At 39.4% G+C, this 21,101-nt stretch overlaps 1 protein-coding gene across 2 annotated transcripts in view; it reads right to left on the reverse strand.

Annotated features, from left to right (window-relative positions):
* Positions 1-5,523: 5,523 nt before the first annotated feature.
* The window catches only part of cadm1b (cell adhesion molecule 1b), a 164,290-nt gene continuing 148,712 nt past the window's right edge, over positions 5,524-21,101 (reverse strand). For both annotated transcript variants that reach the window (XM_005739330.1, XM_005739329.1), the window contains 2 exons: positions 9,265-9,393; positions 5,524-9,099 (listed from right to left, as the gene is read on the reverse strand). In XM_005739330.1, coding sequence (XP_005739387.1) covers positions 8,981-9,099; positions 9,265-9,393 — 248 coding nt within the window. In that variant the 3' untranslated portion in view covers positions 5,524-8,980. The remainder of the gene's footprint in view (positions 9,100-9,264; positions 9,394-21,101) is intronic.

Here is a 21,101-nt window from a genome sequence, read left to right on the forward strand (position 1 = left end):
TTTGGTGTACGTGGATGGTCTCTATCCACATGCATACAATAGGCTTATGTCCATCTCTAGAGATGGATGGACATGGTAGCTTCCAAAAGCTGCTCCTATGTATTTTAATTGATTAATTCTTAAAAAAAAAACATCACCCCAATTAGAGTTATTATAAAGGCACATCTATTAACAGAAGCCAAAACCAGGCTATAAACTATAGAAATTAACTGCTTTTAGAGCCAGCGTCAAATGGCTATTAGAGGAACTGCAGGTTTTGGCATTCATTTTTCAGCCCTTGAGCTTGCCCCTAGGTAAGGGGTACCCTCTCTTGTTAAAAGTGATTTCTTTTGAATAAGCTGCCTTTAACACATGTATTTATGTATGTAACAGTTGAAATAACGGATGCTGTTCTCCCCCCTTTAAAGTCCACAACCAGAACATCTATGGCATGAAGTTTTCTGCGAAATGTTTCAAACTTTAAACCCTTTTTTCTTCAGCTTCACTCATTGCTCTTAGCATTTGTAAGACAATGCACTGTGCTACTATCTCCAAATGCTGTTCACAAAGACAGTGACTGAAATGGTTACAGAGCATGAAACAGATAATTCTTTTTTTTTTTTTTAACTTATCCACATCTTCCCAAATGGGAATGAATTTAAGCTCAAGCTCATTCAAGCTGATGAACTCCATCCCACGATGCCTTTCTTTCAGGTAGGGGCCCTGTGTTAGAATTCAATGCCAATTTAATTAAAACATGTAACTTTTAATTACCTAACTAATTAATTTAATAAGTGAAAAAATAGACTCAGTGATAAATAATTGAGGTGGCAATGTTCCTGCAGCAACTCACCAGCTCCATGTGACTGACTTCAAGGCTTTGTACAGACATTTTTTTAGGCTGTAGCAGGCTGTCCCACAAAAATAGAACGCTTTCATAAGCTGACAACAGAAACGCACACACAAAAACGTAAGCATAAAAAAAAAAACATCCATAGAGGCATTGCAGTGTATATGAAAGGAGCTGGATGACTAAATAAATTTTGTAGGGCAACAATGGTATTTCTTTTACCCGACTATCTCTAAAAGATAATCAGAAATTAAGAATTTGCTTTAAATGAAAATTAATTATGCATCAACAATACTAAATATGATAGAAAGATTACATGCAGACATAGCAGAATAAAAGATAAGAGCAGTAGATTGGGAAATGTTTGCCTTGCTTATTGTATCAGGGTGGTGGCTATGAAGCGGAACATCAATGTAAATTTAGCAAAAGAAAACTTGGTGCCTCTGCAGAGAGGAGTCACCTTGAGATTTGGTTGAGGGAACTTCAGAGGATGCTGCTTGAAGCTTAGGCTCAGCAGATAATTACAGATTTCCTGTCTAAAACACTTAACCTTTTTGGGGGAGGGGGAGCGAAGGGTAAGAAAGGCCCTTTTTTTTCATGGCTTTTTCTCATTAATAACACCTAAAACTTCGACATCAACATCCAGCACATTTCCTCCCTCTGGTAAACATCAATCTCTGATTAAGTATCAGGGCATTAAACATCAAGCAGCAACATTGCTGACATTAGAGCCTATAGTGCTGTTCGCAGCATCTTTCCGGTTCGGAGTTAATCACCTCACAAACACAAGTCTCTTCTCTCTGACACTTTCATACGGGATTAACAGGCTGGTTGTGTGTGCTTTAATTAATGCAGATTTCTCTGGGTCATACTGTAGCAGTCGGAGATAATTGTGTTGTGGTTATCACAGGCTTCAGGTGCTTGTCCTTCACCATTGTTTCAAACAGCCAGCTCATCTGTTTCATGGAGTATGACTTGGCATTTCCCCCAAAACATAAAAAAGTTATATACATTAGAGATTTTCAGTAGAAGTCAGCTGATTTATTTATTTATTTTTGCTCTACCAACCTATTTGGCATACAGTGGAGTAACATTGTGCATTTTGGCTCATGCACACTGCTTTCTCCTGCAACTTTTACAATGTTACTTATCTTAAAAAGCAAAACGTTGCTCTTCTATACAAAGCAGAAAACACTAAATCGCATATTGATGTCTTAAGAATACAGTCGCCTCTTGTTTGCCGCAATTCCAGTGCTTATTATGATCACTGAAAAACAGCAACATTAAGAAATGTGTAAGCAAGTAGAAATGTGGAGGGTTTGCAGTAGCTGTGAAGGAACATTTCTCTAGCCTGAACATTGAACTGATGGCTGCTGGAAAGCATCCATACATCTCAAAGAGCGGAATTCGTCATCGCTGTTGCTGTTTGAATCCGGTTTGAATAGACACACTGTTCGTATTCCTCCATCAGCTGACGTAGAGGTCGTCAACGTGACTGTGGCTGTGGTGAATGGATGTGGATATTTAATGGATTCTGATGACCCTCTGAAGCACGCAGTGGACTTGCTGCTGAATACTGTCTCTGTTTGAGCTCTGCTTCCACAAGAACAGATACAGAAGATCTTTACTTATACTGCAATATCTGCATGAATTTTAAATTAAAGCTCCTTATTATATGCCATTTAGAATCTGAGCTCATTGAGCTCGTCAGTTTTTTTGTGTTTTCTTTTAACTGAGCTCCTCCCGCGGTGTTTGTTCTGAGCTACCTTGCTTTTATGTTCTGTCTGCTGTAACATAGTAATTACCTGACATTTGGGATAAATAAAATATTCCTCAGTCTTTTTCTTCTTATTATTATAGCAACACCACCCATAGTGACAGTCACCACAACAACAGTGCATAAATCTGAAATATATGCTGCAACTGAAAGTATAAAACATTAGAATAAATACAGGCTCTTATATTGCAATGTGAGTTATTATTTACTTTAATGTTACAATGTTAAAATGGGACTTTAGGGTACTTTTATATGATTAAAATCAACAAATTTAAAACGGTCTTGGATAAAAAGTCACTTGCGGTTTGTGGAGAACAGGAAAAATACACCAGCGGGCGAAATTACAAGTGTAAGGATTACCAGGCTGCTTTCTTTGACAGAGCGTCAAATACCAAGGTGCCCTTTGGCATCTGTGCTGTGACACACAAGGTATATGGCTATAATTAAACAGGCCCTCCCTCCCAGCTTGTTATATGCAGTTTGTAAAAGACCCCCTGGGCATCACATTTAAACACAATGGGTAAGTATAAATTTAGCACATGTTTTGGATGGGGTGTGTTTTAAAAAGCTAATCAAATGAGTGTGTTTTCGTTTTACCAACAAATGAAAAGGAAGTGAACAGAAAAGGAATCAGCAGGTGGAAGAAAAGCAAAGCATAGTATAAAAACCTTGAATTGCACTCTCCTGTCTTGACCCTATAATGTAGACTTTGTTGCTTCTTAAAAGAGGACAATTACCTCTCATCACCCAGCATTGGTGCCACTGGTGTACAAAGGCACAGGTGCCAAAGAACACCATGAATGTCTGTCTGCAACATGACAATGGCAGGATTTGCCTCAGTGGGAGGAGTGGGGTGTATAATACCTATCCAGTATATGGTTAAGACAAGGTGGTGAAGTCAGTCACGTTCTTTAAGTCACACCTCAAACATGTTTTCCCCCGGTTATTTATTATTCCTGCATTTCTCACTTTATTACTTTTTAATCTTTTATTTTGTGTTTCCATTTACATTATAACCAGATACTTTAGCACCAGCTTCTGCAGCTATATTCACCAAATCACCCACAGTTCTGCAGCTAATTTCAGTTAAAAGAAAAAAGAAAAGGAAAAAAAAGTTAATTCTGATCGAAAGAATATAAAATATTCACATATTGAGTCACTGCTTGTTGTGTTTCATAGTGAGGGAAAACAAATGAGTCACAGTAGACCAAACACTGCATTAAATGCTATGTTGATAGTTGTTAATACAGTAAATGGCTGAAAAAGATAAGAGATAATGCGCCGTCAATTAGCTAAAATATTAGCTGAAATATTTAGCATGATGAATAAATGGTTTATCCATTGACCAAAATGAAAATGAAAAAACAAGTAGTATAACAATAGCCACTAAAACTGTTTAAAATCAGAACATGTCTCCTTCTAAAGGGCTTAAAATTACTCCTGCTCTACATAATTGCACATACGGACTCTTGCATAAATTCCACATTTTCCTTCTATGCTGTTTGCATAACCTTTAAGGAAATTAGTACAAAGGGCATTGACTCATGGGAATTCGCTACTGTTTGACAGCATTATTTAATAGTGATGATTTTATCTTAACATGATGAAAAATTGTGATGTTCTAACAAATTTCCTGCAGAATGTAAAGGGTTGATACAGCCCACAGTATATATATCTATATATCTATATATAGATATATATATGGCCTGAGTCACCTGAAGAAATGGTACAGCAGTATAAAACAGATATTGAGCTCTTTATAAGGAATTAAACAAATGCAATTGAAAAGTTTCCGTTCTGATTAGATTTGTCCTCCTGCTAATAATCCGACAAAAAAAGTCAAAGTATTTGTGCTAAACAGGAGTGATTTACAGGGAGACAAGTGTGCAGCCTGTTGCATTTGCCTTTGTTCACCCACTATTTAATCCCACATCATTTAATTATACCTCATCCATGCCAAGTGCTACATGCCATCAATCTCAATCAATCAATTACCCAACTAAACAAGCCATGCTTAGACATTCGTTCACTCTCAATTTCCCCATTGTGCTAATTACACTTAAACATGTCATTCCAAATTAAAATTGAACATTTAAATGGGATTAGTAGCATCTAACTGAAACATCACCAAGACAACCAGCAAGCCGCCCTACCTGCCTTTAATTTAGACGGCTTAACCTCGAGAATAAATATGGAGAAAATCCCATAATCTGCTATATTTCACACAGAAAAAAATCAATACACGGCTAATGTTCTTTTGAGAGAAGCATTATATTGCAGTGATTGTATGAGTAAGGGAGAAAAGTGGCTGGTTTGTAAGGTTAAACTATTCCCATTAAAATTTGAATAATGTTATTGACCTTTACCTGGGATGGATCACTTAAAGTAATGGGAAATGGTGGCACTGACAGAATTATGATGACAGAAATAGCTTATGGTTATGAATAAGGTCTTGTTCCTCAAAATGCCTATCAATTTGTCAAAATCACTAACATCCACATGCTCAGCTGGAACCCTTAACAGGGGCCCCCAAGCCTGTCGATGTCAGTCATCGTGTCATTTAAAACACTTCTCGCCTCTATCTGTGCCACGCCACGTGTGTCAGTCACTGATGGGAGATCAGATTGCTGCCACTGCTGCTGCTCACCCACGACGAATCTACATCTGTACAGTATTTTTGCCTCGACGCGAGACCTTTCTTCCTTTGTGAGTTTGACGAGTATCAGCAGCGCAGGATGAGGCAGGCAGGTTCAATCCAGCTAATGTATTCAGCATGGTAAACAGGCGGAGTGAATTTGACAACAGATACGAGTTAATAAATTCAGCGCCGTCTCCGAGCAGGACAAGACTACAAAGTGAAACCATGTTTTTTGATCAAGTCACAGCGGCACACCACTTTAAACATTGATATCTTTTTATTAAGACAAGTACTCTTCTGATTTTTTTTTCCTTTTGTAAAAATGTTGGCGTGAACCAATACAAAATATGCATGGCCATATGAGAAACATCCTCTTCACTACACAAAAGAAAATATGCCACCTGGGAATAGAGAGACATTTAAGATTCAACAACATAAACAACCATTGTGGGGTTATAAAACAAGCGACCCACCCACCCTGCTCCCGACCCTTCCCCACGCCGCCGCCCCAGGCTTTAAACATAAAGTTCATCCAAATATCCAAGACGTTACAGATCGTTGATAAAACTTCATGTCACAGTAAATACACCATCTTCATCTATGAATGCAAACAGATGCTTGATTGACTGTCTGTGGTCACATCCTATAATTACTAAATAACCGATACTGCATGAGCAAAATGTTACAGTGGAGGAGGAGGAAGAAGAAGAGGTTTCATGAACATCATCGTGATTTTGTTGACACTGACTGTACATCATTTTTGTCTGCTTAACAAATCTAGTTTTTCTTTCTTTGTGAACTAGGTCTATGCAAAATAATTAACGTTTACTGTAACAGTGCACCATATTAAGAACACATAAACTTGTACAACTGAGAAAAACATGTACATCCTGTGGTTTCTTTACTTTTTCGAATAGCTGTGGTACTACAGTATATACTTGGGGCCATAAATTTGCATTCTACCTGAGATGCAAAAAAACACAACTATTAACACTCATGAACCTGAGAGAGTGAAAACAAACATACTCAATATCAAGTATTTCAAAATAACAAAATCAAAAACGGAATTAGAACGATGCTTCCGGCGATCTTTTAACGTTGCCCCATTAAAAGCAGCAATCACCATTTATGATAAATATCAAATCCCAGAAAACAAAAAGGTCATGCACATAACTGTTCCCATGACACTGTAACTACAATCCAGAAAAGTTACTTTTATTGTAGCTTATTATAGCTTTAAGTACAGTATTCCTCTCTGATAATACAGTACTACAGAGCCTTGTCCTTGAAAATATCCAAATAAATAATAAATGAAGTGAAGCTGAGATAATAACACTTTTTTTGTGGTCATTAATTAAGACAAGTACTATATCCTGGAATACAACATTCTAGTCAGTGGAAGCTGCCAATACTATTTTTCTTTTCCAGCTTTAAACTCATTCCAGCTTTTTTATGCTGCAGGTTGTAATTGTGATGCCGCTCTATGGTGCGCGGACAGACGACTGGGATGAGTATTGGCCCTGTAAGTTAAAAAGGACGGATATATACAAGGTATACTGTAAGAGTGTACATGAGGATACTGTATGATACTAACCATATGCCTCAAAATCAAAGGAGAAGGCACTAAATTAAGTCCTTCAGTCTTTTCCTTTATAATGATAAGTATCAAGAGGTGGGTTTAAGGCAGTGGTTATCCTTTTTCATAATACATTTACAGATTTTTTTTCCTCCATTATTTTAGGCAATACACTGAAATCACTCGCTAATTACCAAACGGATTTTCCTCTTCTAGTCAGAGATGAAGCGCGCGCCGTGTGCACACTGCCGATTTGTGTTGTCGAACAAAAAGAGAGAAATTTCTAACAGCAGACACTTCGTCTGTGAAGGTTTGTGGCTGCAGGATGACAGTAAGAAAATTATCTTTCCCCCAAGTCTAAAGCTATCTGCAAATCTTTGATAACTTGTATGGCCAAGAGCCCTCGCAAGTTATCAAAGGTGAAATGTCTAAAAACACAGCAAGAAAATATAACTCATTCATATTTGCAGCAATACTTGTGTATGGGTAAGGGCAAAAAAAAATAAAAATAAGCTGTGAATTTTTTGTTCACGTGCTGTATTGACAGAGACGTGCCAGGATATTTTACATGGGCAGGAAACACTGAAGGCCTAACATTCTTTCTTCCCTTAGATACGGCAAATAAAAGGGTAAAACCTTGGAAAATTAATAACTCAAGGCCTTTTAACATCTCCCAGTTAACTGGCCAATATAGTGTGCCATCAAATAAAGTCAGTTATTTAGCGAGAAGCTCACTGCAAAGCTCTATGCTTTACACAAGCTATACTTGCTGTATACTGTATAAGCGCACTATAATTATTAGATTTGGTCCAAGGTAGACTACGTGCGTGGTATGAAAAGGTGACAAATGTCATATTTAAAACAAAAGCGCACAGACACATGGCAGGGTATACCAACAGCTAATGAATACCTTTAAATAAAATGTTACGATCAGTGTAGCAGGACCTATTTTGTGTAAGGCGTGTATGTGTGAATGTAAAGTTTGACCCATAATAACACCTGCAAACAGAGTCTTTTGGGTCAATAACTACTGCAGAGGGGTAGAATCAGCTACACTTACAAGCTGCAGTGAAGCTCAAGGTAGCCAAGTTTCAAGCTAGCTGGCTGTTGGCTGTAGTTTTCTATTTATCATAGAGACATCAAGCTTATCTGAAGCTTAGCAAAAGGCATTGTGTAGAGTTATTCTCTCTCTATTATAGATTCATTATTTATGTATCCCAATCAGAAATGACAGAAAGGGCTATATAGAACTTAGAACTGTATATCATGGCACATTACAGCTGCCGAGATATCGTAGGTGGAGTTGGGCAAAAGCCTCTTAGCGACTAATCGTCAGAAACCACAAAGGATTGGTTGTACTGTGTGGTTTGGTGCGAAATGGTACGTACCGCCACTTTTACATCACCTTCATGTACAAATACATTCTATGATGAGCAAAATTACTCACGACTGTTATATAAGTAATCGACACAGTGAACCTGACCTCAAAGGGGCTGAGGGAAATCTGCGCTGTAATACTTGAAACCCAATCAGACCTGCCTGTACGAGGGAATGTGGGGAGGAGGGGGGGCCTCTGATGAACTTGCAGGCACTGTTGGACTTTGACCCAGCGGGGAGAAATGTGTTGACACCGTATTCCAGTTAATGAACTCTGTAGATTGCTCCAAAAAAAAGAAAAAAAGAAAAAAGCACTGAGGAGCAGGCTCATCACGCTGTATCTGGGTACATGAGCTCAAAGCTAGCTGCGGCACACATAGACGAAGCCAAATGCAACAAAAGATCAAGTGGAGTACATGATAAAAGACAAAAAAACGAATCCAATTCAACCGGCGTGTGAGGGGAAAACAACGAAACAAACAAAAGAAAGAGAACAAGGCACAAAATTGTCTGTAAAATAACTGAACTGTACAGAATAGGCCCCAGCTGTCCAGGAAGGGTCGAATAGAACACTCAGCAACACCTCTTCTTCTTACCACTTGGCCACCACGTCAGTCCAACTTTTCCCGCCTTTTTCTTTCTTCTCCTTCTCTTTAAATATTGCCCTCCCTGCCTTTAAGTCATCTTCAACCAATCAGAGTTAGACACAATGCTCCTACAGCACCACCACAACCACTATCACAACCACCAGCATCCCCACCCGTCTCTCCTGGCCTGTCCAGTTTAAATATAATACTCCTTCTTCTCGTCTGTGTTGTTGTGTCCCCCCTCCGCGTTGATGATGGCCGTATCCGCATCGGCTGCGTCGTCCGCCCCTTTGGCTTCATGCGTGAAGTAAGTTCCTGCAAAAGAGCGCACGCAAATTAGCTGCATGCCGCCTCGTCACTCTCTTGTTCACTTCAGTCCCATTGTACTCCATCGGCAACAAAGAAAAAGCAACAAAAAACCCCACTTGAACGCTTAAGATGTGTTCATGATCAAGTATGATTGCCCTGCCGGTGCTTTACCTTTGTGTCTGGCAAAGTATCGACCAAGAACAATGAGCGCGCAGAGGATGGCAAACATCACCACAGCAACCACTCCACCGATGACAGCGTGGTCAATTTTCTGCGGTGCCCCCTCCCCGGCTCTGGAGTCTAAAAAGAGGACAATAACCGTAAATAATTTCATGATCAGCAAACCCTCTCAGGCAGCAACAAAACTAATACCTTCACAGAGACGTGGACAGCACTGGAAGCTGTGGCTATTATATCATTAGGCTGCCAAAATAAACGAAATTGGTTTGTTTTGTCTCAGAGCATTTTAGCATGACCTAACCACAGAGTGGAAACTCTTGAAAAAGCTGCTGAGGAAAAAAAACCAAGCTTATGTTATTTGCCAATGAAAAATAGATGATAAAACAGCACAAGCTGGTCCAGAGAGGAAGGTAAACTGTTCACAACATGTTGCTTAAATCCTTAAAATAAGCTATAAATCATTTCAGTTTAGTTTGATTCAGCCTGCTAATAACCAAACTGATGCTTTTTACTCAGAGCAATGTTTCATTTTTCCTCACCAATATCCTTCCAGGCTCTATCTGCGGCATTATAATGCGGTTGTTTTATAAAACCGTTTAAAATTAAGCACCTGTTAATTCAAATTCAAACCCATTCACGTATTACATTTAACACTGACGTTTAACATTTTGGCGGAATAGGCAGATGGGCTTTCTCGCCAACAGTTAGATGAGAAAATCGATATCACTGTTGTGACTGCATGGTAAATAACAAGCTACAGGCTGCAGCCTGTTAGTTTAACTTAGCATAAAGCCTGTAAATGAGGGGCTGGTGGTGGGCTACTGTGGCCTACGGTAACAAAATTCCACTAATTAACCAAATTCAAGTACTGTGAATTTACAGGGACTGTGTGCCAGGCTACTTCTCCGAGTTCTGCGGCAACTTGTTCTTTGTGCTAACTAAAGTTAACTCGCTCCTGAATGTAACATGTACAGACATGAGGGCAGCATAGATAAAGAATGAGTGAATAAGAACCTCGCAAAAGTCTCAGCTCACCCTTTATTTCTTTATATTTTGCTAGGATAGCATGAAATAGGTGCAGCAGTTACTGAAACATGCAAACAAAAATCCAAATACCGAACATAAGACAGAAATATAGTTTCTGTACTGTTACTACAAGCTTGAAAGTCAATATTTGGTATCAACAGCTTTATTCGTAACTTTGTTTTAATTTCTCTAAGTAGTCTCAGGAATAGATCTCCAGGTTCTTGAACGACATTCAAAGCTCTTCTTTGGATGTTAGCTGACGTTTTGTTCTAATCCCACACTGCTTCAATGATGTTGAGGTCCAGACTCCGGGGAGGCTAATCTGTGATTGATAGTGTGCCACTGTGTGTTTCTATTCCAGTATGCTTTTACTACATTGGCAGTGTGAAAAATGAAGCTGTTGTCAATCAGATACTTTCCAGGTGGATTAAAATCTGACTATATTTTTCTGCATTCATAATTCCATCAGTTTTAGGAATATCTCAATACCTCTGGCTGAAATGCTCCAAACCATGACAGGGCTGGCTGCAGACTCACTGTTGCACCTCTCACTTGACTTCCTCCATAAATATTGACCATGATTTCAACCAAAAATGTCAAATGTTGGATTCATCACTCCATAAGACCTGTAGGAGCCAATTTTGGATTGATACCTTATGTATGCCGCTAGAGGTCACTTTTTGAGTGACCGTAATTAGTGGCAGATGTGTTTTTGATCGGAAGCAGGCAAATAGTTTGTAACCCCTGCGCTGCTATGTTAATCGTGGAATTAAAGAATCTAAAGGACAAGATGAGTAAGGCTGAAGTTATTGGACTGTATCAAGTTTAATAAGTTAATTCATACCAGAGACATCGCATCACCCTCGCCAACGAACACCTCAGTGGCTTCAAGAGTAGGCTTAGCCTGTATAAGACATTAGCCTTTCTCCCTGTGTCCAAAAGGGCCAGATGCACGTATCAGGTCCTGTGTGAGGTTTTTGCTGGATTTTTTTCTGTTTCTTAAGGACACGACTTACTATTTATCTGCTGTAGGGAGTTTAGGCCCGCCACTCCTTCTGTTGCCCTCTGTTTGTCCAGGTTTTTAAGGACACAGCGCACACCACGCTGAGATATGCCAAGTCTCATTAGGAATCACTGGTGCACAAACACTGTCATATACTGTTGATCCTGTCATACTGTGCTATCTTTGCATTTTTCATAGATTTAACTAAGAAATGGGAACAAATTATGCATTTTTGTGACAGGCTGCTAGAAACTAAGTTGTCTGTTGTATGTAGACACAACAGTGATTCATCTCTTAAGTTTGGTGAGTGAGACCATCAGAAAGTCTGGAGAACGATCGCTCAAGACTTTAATAAAATTACTAGAAAATCTGGCTCATTGAAAATAAAATATAAAGAAACTAGGGCTGGCTCGGGACTTTAAAACAGTCGTTTAATTAATAAAAAATATCGAATCTATTTTCTGAGCAGGTTTAGAAAAGTCACACTTCTGTCTAAGCATACATTTGTGGTGTTACACTGTTGAACCCAGCTCGTTACGTGGATATTTCTAGCGCTTCGATAGCTGATGTAGCTGCCCCTTGAGTGAGCGATGTTGAAAAATGTTTTAAGACAGTTATTTCACCATGAAACAGTAGACACTGTCTGCAATTTCAGCGAGGGTTCACACACTGTAAAATACAGTCTGATTTAAGAGGCCATTTCTGGAAGTTATAGAGCTCAATCATCAGAAATAGACACAAGTCTGGAGATAAATTGGCGCCCGGTGTCCCCATGCAGAGAAATACGTGGCTGCCTCAGGTGTCAGAGAGTATCACTGTCTAGCACTTAGCCAGATTTATCCGTGCACCACAGAAGAACATGGCAAAATTTGAAGCCTTTAAATTTCTAGTCTCAGAATAGTTCAGAGGCATTTATCAATAGTCTATATCTGTGCACATTTGGACTGATGGAGGAGTGGCGGGTGAGGGAATGGCTCCACTGTTCTTTGCTGCATGAGGGAGCAGCTCAATTTTCCATCAATCTCACTAGTCATGCTCTGAACTTGAATGATTTTGATAAAAGACGAGCGGAGAGTTCAGAATTTCTTAAAGCTGCGAGGGCGTAATAAGTCGAGTCGAAGGGTCTGAGACGAGCGACGCGGGCAGATCTCGGCCTAAAAAACAACACCTTATTTAAGCTGCGTTCGCTTAGCACCGGGACATCTTAGCAGCGGAGCTACAATGAAACTAATTAATGAGAAAAGTTGTGTTTCAGTTGAGCGATCCCTTAAAATGGACTCGTCTTCACAGAGCAAGCCGTTGCTGTGCGTTGGGGTGTGCGAAGCAGGGATGTGCAAGGCGCAGTTTGTTTACTGTATCGAGGATGTCAGATAGCGCGGCTCATTCCCCGAGGAGAGGGAACAGCCCATGCTCCATGCTAATGAACATGCACCCACTAAATGGCCTGCGAACCGTCCTGTCTCCTCTCCCCTCCCTCGCTCACTCCCCACCCCACACCTTGCTGCCCTCACCTTGCTCCCCGCTGTCTTCCGTTTGACACATCCACCAGGAAACATGCAGGGTCTCAGCCGCCTCTGCACACCGAGGGAGACTTTTATTTAACAGGTAGAAAAATTCGCCCAGAGTAAGCACCGAGACCTATCACAAAAATGTCAGAGAGAAACCAAAAATCCTATAATACCTACAGTATCAGCTGTTATGGTTGGTTGCATTTCATGTTGCCTGCATTAAGTACACTACTCAACACTAGTTTTTTATTTTTATCTCTCTGTGCTTACTGCAGAGGATGTTCTGCAAAAGCATGGTCTTAAATTTAGTATACATACAATAGATAATGAAGCCTGCAGCTTTTTGCAAGGAGATAATCAAACAGTAGCAAAATAATGCTGTGCAACACAAATGTCTGAAGTGCATTTTACGGTAATTCCTAACAGAAAGGTCAGTACCTGTGAGAAGCACTACTCTGTCTTCAGAATTCTTCTCTATTATCAGGCAGGGTAGGTCTGCTGGTAAGATGCTACTTTTTGCTTTTTTTGCAGTGTTTTCGGAAGTTTTTTAAGGAATCAAATCAGAGGCTAAAAGTCAGAATAAACCACACAGTTTTCACTCCGAGGAAACCAAATTTTTCCATTTTGTCAAAGAGATACTAGGTATCTTTTGGTGTCGATTCATGAGCGCTTGACCCCTTGCCATGAAGCATATTTTGAAGTGTTATTTCTTTTAGTGCTGGACTAAAATTGGATGATATTTACTTCAAACCACAGGTTAGCTGTGGTGCCTGAACATCATCAAAAAAAGGGTTAAAACTGAAGCTAATCGCTGACTGAAAACAAAGCACAGACCTCCCTAAATGCAGTGAGTGACTTTGAAAAATCTCCTGGCTGAGACAATTGTGACTAAAGCCACCAACACACCTCCAGCCTTCCTATAAGAACCAGTGCCAAAGGACACCTTGTGCTTATCTCTGCGATGCCAGCAGCTTCTGACAATAAACAGCCTTTGCTACTTTGCTACATACATTTGGTGGCCATATCTAAGTCAGATGAAAGGAACCAAAAGGCTTCTTTTGGGTTCACAAAAGGTGAATTCAAGATTTTTTGAGACTTTAACAGCAATTTAACAAATGCCACCTGTGGATAGATAAGTGCCAGACAGTGAATTGCTGGATTAACCCATTTAAAAATGACACACTTATACAAAAGTTTAATTTTTTGGCTCATCATCACTTGATGAGGAGCTTCCTGACTAAAGATCCCTGTAAAAAGATTAAAAAACCACATTCTCACACAATAGTCTAATGCAAGTGTAATAACATTACTACCTTTTACAAAAGGGCCTTTTGTGAATTAAATTCATGGCTTAACACCTGCAGAGCAGATCTCCAAATGAAATAAACTGAAAAAAATGATTCCAGCAAGCTGCTGAATGCTTCAGAATAATTCAACCTTGATTAAAAGAAACCAAAAAGTTCATACACATTTTATTAACTAATGCAAACACACATGTACCAAATATCAGGAGCCAATCAAGTTTAGTGTTTACTTAAAGATGTTTTGACATGCAGGCAGGTGGAAAGCGCTACCTTGTGATTACTAGGAAACCTTCTTTTCCTACTTGCAGCCAGCACTTAACCTGCCAACAATGCATGTCACAAATTACGGACACACCTCATTTGTGATCCTGTAAGGTTGCATGTCGCTCACATGAAAGACTGAGTAAGCAGAACATTGTAGAATAGCAACGTTAAATAAACAGTACAAAGGTTTCCTCTCCAGAAATGCTGATCTGTGTCTGACCCTGATCTCTGACAGGAGCAGGAGCAGATTTACCTCATAAAGTGTTACTGTAACACTACTATCATTCGTCCACATTGCCGTGATGATGCCTTTGTCACTCACTCCTCCAGCACATCCAGGATCAAGATTGTGATTCCTTCCGGCATACATGTTCAGTATATATATAATACTCGACTGTGCTAGGAGCAGGAAAAAACCTCCAAATGACAGGCAGTATTATTAAAGCAGCCTTTGTGGCCTCACTTGAATTAAGTAGAATTTGATTATGTCTGTAATGTGGCTGGTGTCCATACAGCCAGCACAGCTCTGCTCACGGCTCGGTCGGGGAGTGCTGACATGCCCACACAGGCGTCCTGACAGGATGTGCACAGCCGTGGGGATTTATGGGGGAATAAAGAGGATTTGCAACTGATGCCTGTGTCTGCACGGTGGTGAAATCTGCTCCGCTGAACTCCCAGTACCACATGCTTTACAGTCGCACCTTTCCAGCTCTGTACTGGAATGACTAATTGCCTCTCTGGTCAGTAACAGAGCATCCTATCTGACTGCTACTGTCACTGTTAGAGATCACAGCTGCAGGCCTGTCACCGGGCTGATTACATGGACACATGATTTCAGCCTTCCCATCTTTTTCTTTTAATAGTTTTCCACTCACATAATGAGGAATTTCAGCACACATGCTTCAACCCAACACACACACGCATTATAATTTATAGATGTAATTACATGGATATAATTGAAACAATGACTCTCGTGCATTGATACAGACAAAAAAAACCCTTCACTTGCACTGAATAGAGCCTCAGAGTAACTATTTCCAGGACAAGGGCAGGACAATGAAGCATTGCTGCAGAGTAAACTTAAGGACTGTCAATAGCCATTTTTACTGCATTGAACTGCTAACATCCGCAGCTCTTGTATTTGTTGCCATTCGAAAAGGAAATGAACGTAATGAAATGAGCATACGTGGGCAATCTCCACCAAATCATTTTTTTGTATTGCTGTTGTAGCAGACCGTCAATAGAGCACAACATTGTCCTCAGCTGAATTCCAATGTCAATGCTCGCCCGCTAAATAGATTCCCCGTGTCTTTTGTAATAACCCAAACAATGATTCGAAGATGTACCAATACAACAGTGACATTTAACAGAGGTGCTCAGATGCAAGTGAAGGCCTGACTGCAACTAATAAAAACTGAAGCTGAATGGAAGCTATGCCATTGAACTTAACCTCCCTGTTTATTGTATCTTTTGAGACTGGCAAATTTTTTGCACACAATAGGAAGAAGTACCCATGGACACTTCATCCTTTCTGTTTTGTGTGCTTTCACCCCAGTTAAGATCAAGGCAATGGAAAAGGTTGACAAAATAATCAAATCCTTTCTCTTTTGCTAGAGTTTGCTAGAGTTGACCAAGGCGAGGTGCCACAAAAGACACAGTGTGAGAAACATAACATTCAGCCTTGAAACCCTAATGTGCCAAGAACACTCCTATCTATCTATCTATCTATCTATCTATCTATCTATCTATCTATCATGGCATGAGGTAGCCTTTTAACTTCAGGGTGGGTTGGCATACTAACCATTTCCCTGGAGACCAATTAAAATGGACCATTAAAATATATATTTTTTCTGTTTCTAATAACTCTTTTAAATAAATAAAAAAAGGCAGGAAGGGAAAAAAAAACAATTGCGTATGGGAGTCAGAGTAAACAAACGTGAGAAAAACCTAATTAGCATTTCTAAATGATTCTTTAATTTTTCCAATGAAATACTTCAAAGAAAAAAAATGATACATGCGAGAGTTAAAACAACGCTGGTAAATGTTTAATGACTAATTATGCTGAATACTAAATGCACTCCTAACAGTCTTTGTTGAAGTCAATAGCGTACAGGAGTTAAGACTTGACTCCCAAGACTAAACAGAAGTGGAAAACCTGTCAATGACTAAACTGCTGGAAAACATGCTTGAAAACCTGCCAGAGATGGATTCCTATAATACTGTCTGGCATTACATTGCGTGACTTATTCACCAAAAAACAGACAAACCCATGTTCAGGTCGGGCCCTGAAGTCATGTTTGTATTCAGTGCAGCTGCATGTTAAAGTCATAAAGATCTATAAATCCCTGACAGCTTCGCCAAGCACGTAATAAACCTACATTATTGTTAGTAGTATTATTAAGTCCAAAGGGTGCTGTATAGAAGCCAGTGTGGTGTTTACTTGCAAAGCTTATTGGCAGCTAATTTACAGCTTTGCACCTTCTATAAACCAGAAGGATGAAGACTTAAGAAATCCACCTTTAACTCATAACAACCCAAAGCCATGTTTAGTTAGCGAAAGAAATATTGTGTTTAATTGTGTTGTAATCCTACATAAATTATTTATTATTTAGTGAATAATTCTAGTCACGTTTGCAACCTAAATATTTTTTTCCTCTCCAAACAGTGTCTGCAGGTCATTTCAGGTTAAACAACACCCAGCAACAAGCTATTATAGCATGAATGTAGCTGGAGAAGCTGGTGCTGTTTAAGCTCACATGACTGCATTAACATTTTTATCAACTCAAATCTTAAGAACAATTTTCAGCGAGGATATCGAGCTGAAACTGTAAAATTATGGGTAACAAAAAAGAAAAAATTAACCCCAACCTCCTTCCCGCCTTTCCTTTGGTCCTACAGATTAATCAGCAGAGGTTCTGCTGCAGCATGATAAACAACAATTTACTCTGGACTGCAGATACGCTGAAACATAGGGTGTGTTCAATCAAGTCTACAAGATAATTCCCTGTTCCATGTCTTTCCTCTGGCTCCTCTCAGCAAGCTGGGGGAAAGGGAGGGGGTGGGTTACTGGAGGCTTAGCCAGGATATGATGTCCCTGCCTTGGATCATCTCTGAGCATCTGACGAGCTGGAGCATTATCGCCACAGACTCCCTTTATTCCTCCAGAGCTGGAGATTCTGGATAAATTCTGACCCTCTGCCCACAAAAAATACACCCACTGACAGCATGCTAGATGCATACTATTTTTTTTGTTTCTGTGATGCTGTGAATGTCGGTTGTCCATCCTGAAGACAACATTCTCCTTCTTTCAAACTGAAATGAATTTCTCCCGAACAGCCACATACTATGTGCATTTAGCGCGATATGTCTGGCGCAAGTTCAAGCAGTGACTTATCTCTCCCCGGTGGTCGACACAGACACACAAACACACACTCTCTGCATCTTTTCAGACACTGGAAGACCTGACACAATGAACTCCTGTGAAACTTTCTGAACATGAAACAGCACAGAAGGCAAACAACTGTGACTTTCTGTGCTTTAGGTCTGGGGGTGATGCTTCTGAGGCTTCACCAAGGGGAAAAAACATCACCAAAAAAATATTTGAAAAATAAATAAAAAAGTCTACCAAGAAAAATAACATTTTTTTCAATTTTTTTGATCCACAAAAAGGAGCAGGAGTTGGTTGACTGCTTTCAGAAATCCTCCTCCATACCTGGTCTCATTCCCAACTCATATACTGATGCTTAGTCCCTTTGGCATCACATTTTAATGCACCAGGTACCACCTTAGAGTAATTTTTCAAGGTTCTGGGCAGTTTGTGAGGCCATAGCCAAAGACGGTAATGGCAGAAAAGCCTGCCTTCTCATGTGGACTTATGCTGGTTGTTACACTTCATCATCCCACAAAATGGTAATCTGAACCCCTGCTAGTCATAAAATGTGTATGTGGCGCGTTGAAAGTAAAAAAAGTGTACGCCTCACAGACTTTCTTAAACAGAACATATTTATGTATTTATTTATTTTATTGAATACATCTGTCCAAGTGACTCTTCTCAGTCTCTACATATATATTAAAAACTCCATGCAAAGGCCGACTGTAACCTCACAGAGAAAATAAAATAATAATGGACATAGTTACCGTGACAGCACCCATGGGAAATCCTTTTTTGAAGCAGGACATGACCATGACCGTAACTTTGTGCTGAACATTGGGGGGGTCAAGATCTCTGTCTACATAAATAAATAAATCTGGGTAAATTCCCTGATGATTAGCAACTATTTTGCTGGTAATACCTGAAATGAGTAAAGAAAATCAACAGCCTATTTATGCAAGATACTTGATAATTCTTATATTTGTTGGGTCTGATTATTGGGGAGGTCATAACCTCCCTAACCCCCTCTGGAAATTACGCCCCTGGACATGACCACAAAAGAGTAGCTCAGGCTGTTAATCTCCAACAATGAGCACACTCTGGATAACCCTTCTTTCTGAAAAGTACGATGCGAATTTACAAAATGGGCCTAATTCTTGTTTCTTTTTTTTTTCCATGAGGGACCGAGCCCATAAACTCAGCAGCAAACTGTTCACTGAGGTCAAATTAGAAAGTTGTGAGCGAACTATGGGCAGAAATCTGTGCCATCAGAAACTGAATTTGAATAAGTTAAATTTGAATTTGAATTGCTCAGATTGAATCTGAATTGTAACTTGAATAAATGCTTTTGAAAACTGAATTTGAATTAGTCTAATTTGAAATTGAATTTATGATTTGAAAATGATGATCACTAAATTGAAATTGAATTTTATATTTTGAAAATGAATTTATTTGCTTTGAAACTGCATTTTATCCTTTAAAAATTCAGCTCTCGAATAATTTCAGTTTCACTTCTCACCATTCAGTTTCACTTCTACAATTCAATTTCAGTTCCAAAATTCAGTTTTTTGGAACTTACATCCGGTTCCGGTTCAAGCGCAGATTAATAGAACTACGTTTTACTAGCGGACCGAAAGTGTTACTGACGGGAATCTACAGCGTCTTGAGCTGAATTAAGACTTCAGAAGTCATTCGTCATGTCGAATGACCAGCAGATAAACTATCAGGTTAATAACAAATGTATTACACGTATAAGAACAAGCGTCATGTTAACAAATGATAGCCGTAAGGTAACTTTTATGCTTATTGCAGCTGCTAGCTAAAAACGCTAATTTAGCGTAGTTTGCCCTGAATTCAGCTTTGACAAATATGATCGACGGTTTCTAGTAGAATTCCAAAGTTGTCATCTTGTACCCTCTCAGAGTACCCCCTCTGTATGCTTGCAGAGACCCCTACAGTAGGGAAACATGCAAAACGGTGTCCAAACCTTTGTATTTTAGCTTTATTTATGTCTTACACAGCATCCCAACTCTTTAGCTAACTTAATAACTTTAGCTAAAGTGAATAGTTAGTCTAATTCATTAGTGAAGCATTACTGGAGCACCTCTGTTTGAAGTGATATAATGTGATATACAACTATCACTGAAACAGCAAACTTTGTAAATAAGCAAACAACACTTCTCATTCTCTAAACGTTTGGCCACAGCTGTAGATTACACTATCAGTGCTTGTTCATTCTTGACAATAATTACATTTCTAAATTCTCTTTGTGCATTTACAGGTAAACAATATCTAATATTTTATCTAAATGACTGCTTTGTCTTTGAAAAGGGTGAAGAGCCTGAGGCCGGTGACAGTCCAGTTCTACTCTAAGTACATCCTTACAGTGGCTCACAGGACAAGGCCACATTACTGTCCTGCCAGAAGAGAAGAGAAACTTCAGAGTATTCATGCAGTTCAACACACCTGTCATATTCCATATGACAGGGGTCTCAAACTCCAGTCCTCAAGGGCCAGTGTCATGCAACTTTTCCATGCCCTCGAGGACTGGTGTTCATGCTGTTTTCTACCCCACAGTTACAGCATGTCTGACTGCCTGTTCAGCATATGCAAAAAATATATGATGAGTTTAAGCATGTGATGACTAAGGCCTTCCATTATGGTGTTTGTCATCACATGTCACGGTTGATCTGATATCCTCGTGTTGGTGTTGTTCCCAGATCATCATACTAAATGTTGTTCCAGGATCAACATTGCAAGTGACCAATCAGAATGTTGTGACGTCATACTTTTGCAACTTCGGGAAAAACCGGCGTAAAACAAAAAACTGTACTAAAGCTGCATGAAACTGCCTCTGTCCGCCGATCAACGGACCCTGACCCTAACCCTTTAATAAACAGTAAGCAGAATTGATATTGTCCTTGCAACATTGGAATTTCATAAATGCACGAATGGCTTGGCGCGCAAAAGAATAACGTCACAACAATGTGATTGGTCACTTGCAATGTTGAACCTAGAACAACATTTTCATGATGGTCTGGGAACAACACCAACACGAGGATATCAGATCATCCACATGTCATTTGGAATAAACAAAAAAACTAAAAACTTGTTACTTCATCTTTTATCTTTATTATTATTATTATTGTTCTTATTTTTCATTTTTCATTGTTAGGCATTGGGTTTATTTGTAGTAGTACTTTCCAACTTCTTTCCCTCTTCCATGTCACTGTGTCAGCTTGTCAGCATCTATTTGGGTTTGGAAGTGGAACAGAAAGTAAGGAAATCCAAAGTGCCATTAAAACCAGGAGAGGTTCTTATATTTCAGAAGAAGGGATTAATTCAAAAGAAAT

The sequence above is a fragment of the Pundamilia nyererei genome, unplaced genomic scaffold (genome assembly GCF_000239375.1).
Source record: "Pundamilia nyererei isolate P.nyererei 1_Seehausen unplaced genomic scaffold, PunNye1.0 scaffold00091, whole genome shotgun sequence".
Lineage (NCBI taxonomy): Eukaryota > Metazoa > Chordata > Actinopteri > Cichliformes > Cichlidae > Pundamilia > Pundamilia nyererei.